This window comes from Acinonyx jubatus, chromosome D2 (assembly GCF_027475565.1).
Source record: "Acinonyx jubatus isolate Ajub_Pintada_27869175 chromosome D2, VMU_Ajub_asm_v1.0, whole genome shotgun sequence".
In the NCBI taxonomy this organism is placed as follows: domain Eukaryota; kingdom Metazoa; phylum Chordata; class Mammalia; order Carnivora; family Felidae; genus Acinonyx; species Acinonyx jubatus.
The window spans coordinates 32,717,783-32,730,051 of record NC_069393.1 but is presented as its reverse complement, the minus strand read 5'-3'; the positions used below and the strand labels follow the sequence as shown (position 1 = coordinate 32,730,051).

The following is a 12,269-nucleotide window of genomic DNA, read 5'->3' as shown; positions in this document are numbered from 1 at the left end:
CATAAAACTGTTCCTATTCTTTTAACGTCTGTAGGGTTTGAGGTGATGTTTACTCTTTCATTCATGATATTTGTAATCTGTGTTTCCTTGCTTTTTCTTGATTAGTATCACCAGAGGGCTTATTATTAATCTTTTCAAAGGATCAACTCTTGGACTTGTTCATTTTCTCTTTTATTTATCTGTTTTCCTTTTCACTGATTTTTGCTCTTCATTATTTCTTTCATTCTTCTTTCCTACCATTTTAAGCTAGAAACTTCAATTATTCATTTCAAAGCTGTATTCTTTTCTAAAATAGGTATTTAAAAAAATTTTTTTTAATTTTTTAATGTCTTTTATTATTTTATCTTAGAGAGAGCATGAGTGAAGGAAGGGCAGAGAGAGGGAGACGCAGAATCTGAAGCAGGCTCCAGGCTCTGAGACCGATGTGGGGCTTGAAGTCATGAGCAGTGAGATCATGACTTCAGCCAAAGTTGGATGCTCAACTGACTGAGCCACCCAGGCCCCCCTAAAAAATTTTTTTTAATGTTTATTTGTTTTTGAGAGAGAGAGACAGAGTGTGAGCAGGGAAGGGGCAGAGAGAGACAGGGAGACACAAAATCTGAAGCAGGGTCCAGGCTCTGAGCTGTCAGCACAGAGCCCAATGCGGGGCTCGAACTCATGAACTGTGAGATCATGACCTGAGCCAAAGTCAGATGCTCAACTGACTGAGCCACCCAGGTGCCCCAGGACTGATGTTCTTGTAAGAAGACATGCCACAGGTCGCTCCATCTGTGAGCATGCCCAGAAGAAAGGCCATATGAGGACACAGTATGCTAGAAAGAGAAGCTTCGCCAGAAACCAACTCAGACGGCACCTTGCTTTTAGACTTCCAGCCTCCAGAACTGTGAGAAAATAAATATCTGTTGCTTAAGCCACATAGTCTGTGGTGTCTTGTTATGGCAGCCTGGGCTAAGACAAACTGCCTCTTTTATTGCTAGGGAATAGTACTCTTTCACAGGGCAAACTCAGTGTTTTCAAGTTCAGTTTGTCTCATATTATAACCATGTCAGACTACTGTGTTCATCGTATATCCTTCTCTGTCCTTTAAATTTCAACCTAATGTGCCTTTATATTTACAGTGCATTTCTTCCATATAGTATACAGTTGAGTTTTGCTTTTTATCCATTCTGACAATCTCTGCATTTTAATTGGAGTGTTTAATCCATTTACATTTGTTTTAATTGTTGACAAAACTGGGTTAAATGTACCATCTTGCTACTTCTTTTCCATTTGTCCCTTCTGTTTTTTGGTCCTCTCTTGTTCCTTTCTTTTTTTTTTCCCCCTGACTTATTTGATCAACAAATCAAGTATTTCTTAGTTTTCCATTTTACTTCCCCAATTGGCATAACTTATTCTTATAATTTTTTAATGCCTGCTCTAGAGCTAATAATATGCATTCATAACATATTGAAATCTAGTTAGAGTCAGTATTTTACCACTTCATACCTTCTTCTTCACACTTCCCATTTCTCTCTTGATACCTGACACTTCACAAATATAACAGCCTTATAACAGAGTAATTTCATTTACAACCACCCATCCTTTGAACTGTATTTGTCTCATCTTTCACTTCTATAGGTATAAACTCTATCTTGCATAAAGAAGAAATCACCAAAAAATGTAGACTTTTGTATTTACCCACTTATTTATAATTTCTGGTGCTCTTTATCTCCCCCCTGACCTGCATATTCCAGCTACTTCATCTTCCATGAACTCTGATCTCTGTTCCTCAGCACAATAGGACCACCATGCCTTGTTTGGACTCTGGCTCACAAATCCACAGTCAGAAAGTTATTCCCAGTCAGGAACCAGGGTAAACAGGGGCTCACCTTATGAGTTTCCTTTCTCAGGGACTGTAAATATATACTGCCTGTTATTCAGTGCCTTAGAGACACCCAGCATGGAGTTTCAAAGTCAGAACAGAATAAGGAAAGCATCAACCTGGGAGAGCAGCCTGGTATATGAAATTGGAACCCACGCAGAGTAATGAGGGCGTCTGTGTAGGAAGATGGTCTGTTGTATGGAAGGAGACCAAGAGGGGCGAAGAGAACATCTAAGCAATTTTCCTGACCCTGGGCAGTGCAATAGGGTTTTCTAGCTATTTTGGCAGTATAACAAGTACTCCCAAACTTACTGACTTAAAACAGCAACAATCATGTATTATCTCTCCAGGTTTATATAGGTCAGGAATTTTTAATCACAGCAGGAATAGCTTATCTCTTCTCCACAACATCTGAGATAAAGCTCTTAAAAACATCTTGAAAAACATGAAGGCTTGGACCTGAATTCATTTGAATGGTCATTCACTCAAATCTCTGACAGTTGATGCTGGCTTTCAGCTGGGGGCTTCAGTTAATTTCCACATGGGTTTTTCCATGTGGTCTGAACTTCATCACAACACGGTGGCTGCAATCCAAGGTCAAGTATCCAGAGAGAGAGAAAAAGAGGCAGGCAGAAGCTGTGTTACTTTCTAACCTAGAAAATCATGCAGCATCACATTCACTGCATGCTAATGACTGAGGCAAATGATCCATTCAGATTCAAGAGGAAAGAACATATACCCTATCTCTCAATGGAGGAGTATCAATATCTTGTAAGAAGAGCATCATGTGAGATGGGATATATACTGGCATTTCTTTTGAAAATACAGTGCCACAGTGGGTGTTTTCAGGTGGGGGAGCAGGTTGTTTCTGGGTGTTGGAGCACAAGTAAGATGAAGAGGATGTCCATGTGGGGAGTAGCCAGCTTGTAATGTTGGAACCAGAATGGAGAGAAGAAAGCTACTATGTTGGGAGCAGGCAGCCTCACACAGGGTGATAGTCCAAGCAGGATGAAGAAGGTGTCTGTATAGAAGTCAGGACTACACTGGGTGTCTGACTCTGAGCAGGGTGAAAAGAGCACCAAATGGGTAAAAGGATGCAGGGGGTAGTGACCCAGTATAGGTTGTTGAAACATCTGTGAAGTAAGAAGGGTATTTGCAGAGGTTAGGAGGCAGTAGAATTAATAGGAAACTGGTTACATTCAGGGGGATTTATCAAGTAAATTACCTACTCTGACATACATGTGATACCTGCAATGAAATGTTTGTGTAATATAAGGAAAACATCAACATTATTTATATCCTAACTAGAAACCTTGAAAAAGCATGATCATAACAATAAATGTCAATGATAAATGTATTTTTCAAAAAATTAAAATGGTTTTAATTCAACTCCTAGGTATATACCTAAGAATATTCAAAAACATATGTCTACAGAAAAACGTTCACACAAATATTCATAGTAGCATTATTCAAAATAGCCAAAAAAACAAAATAACCTAAATGTCCATCAACTGATGAACAGATGAACAAAATTTTGGAATTTTTTGGAATTATATTCATCAACAAAAAAGAAGTACTGACACATGCTAAAACATGGATAAATCTTGAAAATACATGAAGTGAAATAAGCCAGACACAAAAGGTCACATATTGTATGATTCATTTATATGAAATGTCAGAATAGGCAAATCCATACAGACAGAAAGAAGATTGGTGGTCCACAGCGGGTTGGGGGACTGGAGGCTTGGAAAGGGACAGCTAATGCATATGGGACTTCTTTTGGGGATGATAAAAATGTCCCGAAATTAGACATAGTGATGGTTGCACAACTTTGTGAATATACTAAAACCACTTAACTGTTCACTTTAAAAAAGTGAATTCTGGGGCGCCTGGGTAGCTCAGTTGGTTGAGCGTCTGACTTCAGCTCAGGTCATGATCTCACAGTTTGTGAGTTCGAGCCCCGCGTCGGGCTCTGTGCTCACAGCTCAGAACCTGGAGCCTGCTTCCAATTCTGTGTCTCCCTCTCTCTCTCTGCACCATCCCCACTCATGCTGTCTCTCTCTGCCTTAAAAATAAATAAAATATTAAAAAAAAAAAGTGAATTCTATGTTATGTGAATATCACAGTTAAAAATAATAATAATAAATCCAGTGAAAGTTTAACCTAGTATTAAATAAATGAGAAATCTATTAAAACATATAATAACATGTTAGAAGTTTTAAAAACATGACAAAGAATATAAATTTTTGCCAGAAGCCAACATTATCCTACAACTCAGTTCCCTTAAAAAACAGGGACTGTACCTTTACACACCAGCAATAAATAGATTAAAAATGTAATTTTTAGGGGCGCCTGGGTGGCTCAGTCGTTTAAGCATCCAACTTTGGGTGAAGTCATGATCTCACAGTTTGTGGGTTCGAGCCCCGCATCAGGCCCTGTGCTGACAGCTCAGAGCCTGGAGCCTGCTTCAGATTCTGTGTCTCCCTCTCTCTTCTCTCCCCTGCTTGTGCTGTCTCTAAGATAAATAAATGTTAAAAAAATTTTTTTAATGTAATTTTTATATTATACCATACAAGGTACCTAGAAATAAATATTCAACAAGTGGAACTTTATGGATACAATTATAATAATTTATTAAAATATATTTTAAAAATTAATACTAAATGAAAAGATTTATGGGGTGCCTGACTGGCTCAGTCGTTAGAGTATAAGACTCTTGATTTGGGGGTTGTGAGTTCAAACCCTGTGTTGGGTGTAGAGATTACTTAAATAAATAAGCTTTAAAAAATGCAAAGATTTATATATCAAATTCATGAATAGAAGAACTCAATATCATTAAGATAGCAATCCTCCCCAAGTTGACCCATGCAATTTAACAAACAGATTCTAACATATATGTAAAGGATTGGCCAAGAGAATTATGAACGATGCCGTAGGAATTCCCTACCAGATATTATGGATTAGAAATAAATAAGTCAATCTCATCTCAACACCCATTAAATAATGACTGAATAACATTTTGGGTAGATATCTTTAGTCCTTTTTTCTAATATATGTATAAACAAAAATATATGTAAACTCAAATTAGAACCACACTATACATACTATTTTTAATCTGCTTTTTTCATTTAACAATATATCATAATCATTTTCCCAGTCTATAATAGCTTAATAATCAACTTCTAAGAACAATTTAAACAACAAGGTAACATTAGTGGTGGAGAGACACATTAGTGTACTGCACACAGCAAAAGGAGTAGATCCAGGGCCCAGATCCATATTAATATGCAACTGTTTAAGTCAAACACTAAGTACCTAAAAGGATTAACTACTATATCCATAAAAGCAAAGCAAATACTGAAAGAGGGTAAAAACTGATGAGAAATATTAAAATGTAAAGAAACCATGAAGGAGAGTAAAGGAATGAAATATACTGACAAAACTGATAAATCCTAACTCCCAGAATAGTCTGCCAAGAACTCCATCAGACCAATAACCAACAACTCACACCATATCCCCAGGAGAAGTCCGAGCTGCCTTCAGTGGAGATCCCTGTGCCTGTATAACTTGGAAAAGCAGATCTTGAATTCCCAGTGTCAGCTGATGTAAAAGGTGATTCTTGTGTGATGTCAGACTCACTAAATGCCCAATTTGGAAGGAAGAGAGAAAAAAGAGAAATTCTTATATTTCCTCAAGTTTCTGTAGCATTAACTATTCAGCAATTTGCTAGATGACAAGCATATACACAAATATATCTATCCACAGGAGAAAAATAAATGAAGAACTACCAATTAAGCATCATGGAAAAATCCTACCTAATTCCTGCAGAATTGATGACAGTGATTCTAAATAATTCTAGTCGTAGTTTACAATAAATATTTTTTAATATAATTTATTGTCAAATTGGCTTATATACAACACCCAGTGCTCATCCCAACAGGTGCCCTCCTCTTTCCCCTCTTTCCCCACTCTCCCCCACCCTCATCAACCCTCAGTTTGTTCTCTATATTTAAGAGTCTCTTATAGTTTGCCTCCCTCCCTCTCTGTTCGTAACTATTTTTTTCCCCTTCCCTTCCCCCATGGTCTTCTGTTAAGTTTCTCAAGATCTACATATGAGTGAAAACATGATATCTGTCTTTCTCTCACAGACTTATTTCACTCAGCATAACACCCTCCAGTTCCATCCACGTTGCTGCAAATGGCATGACTTTATTCTTTCTCACTGCCAAGTAGTATTCTATTGCATATATAAACCACATATTCCTTTTTTTATTAAAAGATTTTTTTTAATGTTTTATTTATTTTTGACAGAGAGACAGAGCATGAGTGGGGGAGGGGCAGAGAGAGAAGGAGACACAGAATCCGAAGCAGGCTCCAGGCTCTGAGCTGTCAGCATAGAGCCCGACGGGGGGCTTGAACTCATAGACCGCAAGATCATGACCTGAGCCAAAGTCAGACGCTCAACCGACTGAGCCACCCAGGCACCCCATACCACATATTCTTTATACATTCATCAATTGATGGACATTTAGGCTCTTTCCATAATTTGGCTATTGTTGAAAGCACTGCTATAAACATAGGGGACATGTGCCCTTATGCATCAGCACTCCTGTATCCTTTGAGTAAATTCCTAGCAGTGCTATTGCTCGGTCATAGGGTAGTTCTATTTTTAATTTTTTGAGGAACCTCCACACTGTTTTCCAGAGTGGCTGCACCAGTTTGCATTCCCACCAACAGTGCAAGAGGGTTCCCATTTCTCCACATCCTTGCCAGCATCTGTAGTTTCCTGATTTGTTCATTTTAGCCACTCTGACCAGTGTGAGGTGGTATCTCAGTGTGGCTTTGATTACAACAAATACTTTAACATTCTACTTATAACATCTACCCTTGAAAACTAAAAACATTTCAGAAATATGAAAGTAATATCTGGACTTGTGTGGCACTTTTACAGTTTACCAAGCACTTTTATAGATATAATCCCATTTATTCCTCCCAACAACTTGGTGATGTAGAAGTCAACCCCATTTTAAAGACAATCTATTGAGTTCTAGGTTTTGAAATCAGTTTTTATGATTATAATTTTTCTATGATACCACATTGCTTCTCAGAACCCTCTTTGAAGTTACAGAATGATAACTGCAGCTAATACTCACCATATGCCAATTATTGTGCCAAGTTTTACATACTTTATCTCATTTATATTTACAACACTCTTTAAGAGATACTATTACCTGGTAAGTAACTTGCCTAGTGTTACTCAGCTAATAAGTGGCAGAACCAGGATTAAAAATCAGATCTGTTAGACTCCTCCTGAGTCTTGTCTTTTAACTATGTAATAATACTACTTTAAGGGTTATAAGTATGATGTTTTCATTAGCTGTTCCAGAATAAAAGCTGAATGGTACTGAAAATGCGATAAAAGTCCTTGTTTTGTTTCATTAGTTCAAGATTAGATATCAAGCCCAAGCCAAAACACACACACACACACACACACACACAAAACACTTTTGCCATTATCCAGTGTAATAAGCAAACAAGTACAATTTGTGTTGTTACCTTTGGGAACTCATATCTTTTTCATGGCTGTCATTGGTAGAAGAAATTTCATCCAGCTGCTCTGGAAGGGGATGATGATTAATAGCATGTTTTGTTATTCCTTTCCTGTGAAAGATTTTTTAAAAAGTTATATTTCCTGTAAAGAAAAAAACATACTTTCAGCAGCTTAACCTACAAGTTAATCACCTACTTCCTGCTGCTCTGGGACTGCACTGTCCAATACAGAAGCCACTAGCAATTAGCAGTTAAAGTGTGGTTAACTGGTGTGATGAGCATCATTGGATGTTGTATGGAAGTACTGAGTCACTATACTGGACACCTGAAACTAGCATCAGACTGTATGTTAACTGGAATTCAAACAAAAACTTTAAAATTTGGTTAGTCAAAAATGGGATGTGCTTTAAGTTTATACCACACAGGATTTTGAAGGCTTAGTATGACAAGAACGTGTAATGGATCATTGATAGTTTTATCTTGATTACATATTAAAATGATAATATTTTGGATATACTAGATTAAAAAATATATTCTTAAAATTAATTTCACTTCAAATTTAAAATATAATAAGTTATAATCACATACCTATTAGAATAGCTAAAACAAAATATGGTAATAACACCAAATGCAGGCGAGGATGTGAAACCAGATATCTCATGCTCTCCTGGTGGAAATATAAATTGGTACAGCCACTCTGGAATAGTCTCACAGCTTCTAATAAAACTAAACACATGCATTTACCATAAGACCTAGCCATTCACTCTTGAGAACTGATCTCAGAGAAATGAAAACTTACGTTCACACAAAAATCTGTACACAAATGTTTACAGCAGTTTTATTTATAATTGAAAAAAAAATGGAAACTGAAATGTCTTTTGATGGGTGAACGGTTAAACTCTGATATATCCACATGATGAATAAGATTGAGCAATAAAAAGGAGTGAACTATTGATACATGGAACAACTTGGATGGATTTCAAGGGCATCATGCCTGGTGAAAAAAGCAATCTCAAAAGGTTACATACTATATGATTCCATTGATATAATGTTTACAAATGACAAAACTATAGAGGTAGAGAAAAGATTAGTGGTTACCAGAGGATGGAGAAGGGAGTGGAAGTGACTATAAATGGGTACACAAGGACATTCCTTGGTGGTGATAAAAAAGCCATCTTGATTGTACTGGTGGTTACACAGTTCTATAAATGAGAGCAAACTGCACAGAAGTCTATATACACATACACAAAACAGTGGATATAAAGACTGATATAAAACTGATTTAACAGTATTGTACCAACATCAGTTTCTTGGCTTTGACACTATACTAGCTACATAAGTTGTCATCTTTGGGGGAAACTGGGTGAAGGGTTCATGGGACTCTATGTACTATTTTTGTAACTAACAGTGAGTCTATAATTAGTTCAAAATAAAAAGGCAAAAAATTAATTTTATCACTTTCTATTCTTTTAATGTGACTATCTGAAAATTAAAAATTATATATGTGGCTTATATTATATTTCTATTGGACAGTGCTGCTCTAGGGAATTCAACATGTACATTAGAATAAACTAAGGGGTTAATTATTTTATGTTCAAGTCTTAATCATCCATAGTAGACTTTCCTCCCCCACAAAATTCTGTAATAAATTAAGTTTAGGAAACATGATAGTCTAAACAAAGTACACAGGCTTCTTTATAAAAGGTCTTCTCAGGGTCTTTAATATGCCAATGTATATTATAAATCTCTAATATTCTTATTTCACAGAAAGGAAAGTGAAGCACAGAGAGACTAAGTATCCTGCTTAAGGTCATATGTCTAGGAAGTGATGGAGCCAGGATTCAAATCCAAGTACTCTGGCTCTGAGGCTTCTCAGAGCAAATGAATAATTTGAGAGTTTAGTGAATTAGACCATTTTCATATATAAAGATAAAGCTAAGGGCCCCAGCAGCAGAGCTTGTACTTTAAATTATTTCTCAAATAGTAGGGATGGACAGATGATTAAGAGACAGATGAAAAGATGCTCAACATCACTCATCATCAGAGAAATACAAATCAAAACCACAATGAGATACCACCTCACACCTGTCAGAATGGCTAAAATTAAGAACTTAGGCAACAACAGATGTTGGCAAGGATGAGGAGATAGGGGAACAATTTTGCACTGTTGGTTGGAATGCAAACTGGTGCAGCCACTCTGGAAAACAGTATGGAGGTTCCTCAAAAAATTAAAAATAGAGCTACCCTACAACCCAGCAATTGCACTACTAAGTATTTATCCAAAAGATACAAAAATGCAATGTTTATAGCAGCACTATCAACAACAGCCAAATTATGGAAAGAGCTTAAATGTCCATCATCTGTTGAATGGATAAAGAAAATGTGATATATACATAATGGAATACTACTCAGCAATCAAAAAAGAATGAAATCACCATTTGCAACAACGTGGATGGAACTAGAGTGTATTACGCTAAGTGAAATAAGTCAGAGAAAGACAAATACCATATGATTTCACTCGTGGAATTTAAGAAACAAAACAGATGAACATAGGAGAAGGGAAGGAAAAATAAGATAAAAAGAGAGAGGAAAGCAAACCGTAAGACTCATATACAGAGAACAAACTGAGGGTTGCTGGAGGGGTGTTGGGTGGGGAGATGGACTAAATGGGTGATGGGCATTAAGGAGGGCATTTGTTGGGATGAGAGCTGGGTATTACATGTAAGTGATCAATCACTGGGTTCTACTCCTGAAACCAATACTACACGGTATGTTAACTAACTTGAATTTAAATAAATTTACTTTAAAAAAAGGTAGGGATGGATTTGTGGAGAGCTATTTTTCACTCCTCTTATTCAACAATCCTACAACCAAAAGTTGTCTTTGAGATAGCGGCAGTAAACAGAAATGTGGATTCCAGCTACAAGACAGAAATTTAAGACATTTTTTAGTCTGTCAAAGAAATCTCTATAAAATGACTGTTAGGGGCGCCTGGGTGGCTCAGTCGGTTAAGCATCCAACTTCGGCTCAGGTCATGATCTCGAGGTTTGTGAGTTCGAGCCCCGTGTCGGCTTCTGTGCTGACAGCCCAGAGCCTGGATCCTGCTTCAGATTCTGTGTCTCCCTCTCTCTCTGCCCCTCCCCCACTCATGTTCTGTCTCTCTGTCTCTCTCCCTGTCAAAAATAAACAAGCATTAAAAATTTTTTTAAATAACAGATAATACCAAAGAAATATTAAATGTAATAGCATTGTTTTTACATAAGAAAATGCATTTTTAGAGATGCATACTGCAGTATACAGGGGTGAAATGATAGTGTCTGGGGTTTTGCTTCCTTATTTACAGATGATGGACAGAGAGGCTGAAAAGAGATAAAGAATATAGATGAAGCAAATATATCAATTTTTGATCGTTATTGAATTTGGGGGATAGGTGGTTCAATATATTATTCACTATACATTTATATTTGAAACATCACTTTTTTAAATTTTATTTTTATTTTTTAAAATTTACATCCAAATTAGTTAGCATAAAGTGAAACAATGATTTTAGGAGTAGATTCCTTAATGCCCCTTACCCATTTAGCCCATCCCCCCCTCCCATAACCCCTCCAGCAACCCTCAGTTTGTTCACCATATTTGAGTCTCTTCTGTTTTGTCCCCCTCCCTGTTTTTATATTATTTTTGTTTCCCTTCCCTTATTTTCATCTGTTTTGTTTCTTAAAGTCCTCATATGAGTGAAACTTATCACTTTTTAAGTATTAAAGCTGTATGTTGAAAACTTTTTTTTTCAAGCTCTTTTCAATATCTATAATTTGGAACTATTAGGGAGAAAAGGAAAGTTACTTCTTCAAAGCAAATTATCATAATGCCAAAAGTAAAAATTGCTTTTATTTTACTATCATTTAGATACATATAATCTTCATTATCTTCATTATTCACATCATATTCTCCTAGAGAATCACCTTTGGAGAGAGTGGTCTTTAAGGAGTATCAAGTCAACAATAGAGAACAAGTAACAGAACTATACTGGATCAGTAATTCTGGCCCACTAAGTGCCTACCAGCAACTTTTTTCACAAAAGATTTTTTTTTTTTTTGCTACTTTCAGAATGGTCAGAACTAATTATAAAAGCAGACTTTTGGCTAAGACCTGTTCCCTTTGTTTGGAAAATGACTTTCTTCTTCCTACTTCCTAAAAAGCTTATTATCTGAATTGCTACTGTGTAGATATCTTATTACTTAGTAGATAATAAGCTTCTGTAAGGCAAGAAGAGATCACAGATTTTCTTTGTATAGCTATTGTAGCAAGTAAAGATGGGACGGGGCAAGAAAATTGCCAATTACTAAGGATCTACCCTGTGCCATTATTTTATTTCATCTATTTTATTTTATTTTATTTTATTTTAATTTTATTATTTTTTAATGCTTTTATTTTTGAGAGGGAGAAAGAGACAGAGCTCCAGCAGGGGTGGGGCAAAAAGAGAGAGGGAGACACAGAATCCGAAGCTGGCTCCAGGCTCTGAGCTGTCAGCAACCCATGAACCGTGAGATCATGACCTGAGACGAAGTCAGATGCTTAACTGACTGAGCCACCTAGGCGCCCTTGTGCCATCATTTTAGATATGCTTTTAGATAAGGTGTTAGTCCTATATTACAGAAATGAATGCTCAAATATTTAGTAATTTGCTTAAAAGACACATGGCTAGAGAAGAGCTTAGCCAGAAACCCAGAGTGACTGAAAATTCCACGCTTGTTATTATCATGTATACTTAACATATTTTTTTAATTTTTTAATGTTTATTTAAAAAAAATTTTTTTTTTCAACGTTTATTTATTTTTGGGACAGAGAGAGACAGAGC

The 12,269-nt window shown here is 36.5% G+C and overlaps 1 protein-coding gene across 6 annotated transcripts in view; it reads right to left on the bottom strand.

Annotated features, from left to right (window-relative positions):
• Positions 1-12,269, bottom strand: part of FAM149B1 (family with sequence similarity 149 member B1) — an 87,157-nt gene that overhangs the window by 73,281 nt on the left and 1,607 nt on the right. For 4 of the 6 annotated variants that reach the window (XM_053207513.1, XM_053207512.1, XM_015067666.3 and 1 more), the window contains exons 2-3: positions 7,418-7,522; positions 5,370-5,499 (exon numbers count right to left, since the gene is read on the bottom strand). In XM_053207513.1, the coding sequence (XP_053063488.1) occupies positions 5,370-5,499; positions 7,418-7,522 (235 nt within the window). Of the gene's footprint in view, positions 1-3,718; positions 4,377-5,369; positions 5,502-7,417; positions 7,554-12,269 lie in introns of those variants that run through there. The other 2 variants (XM_053207514.1, XM_053207515.1) reach the window with 2 other exon arrangements.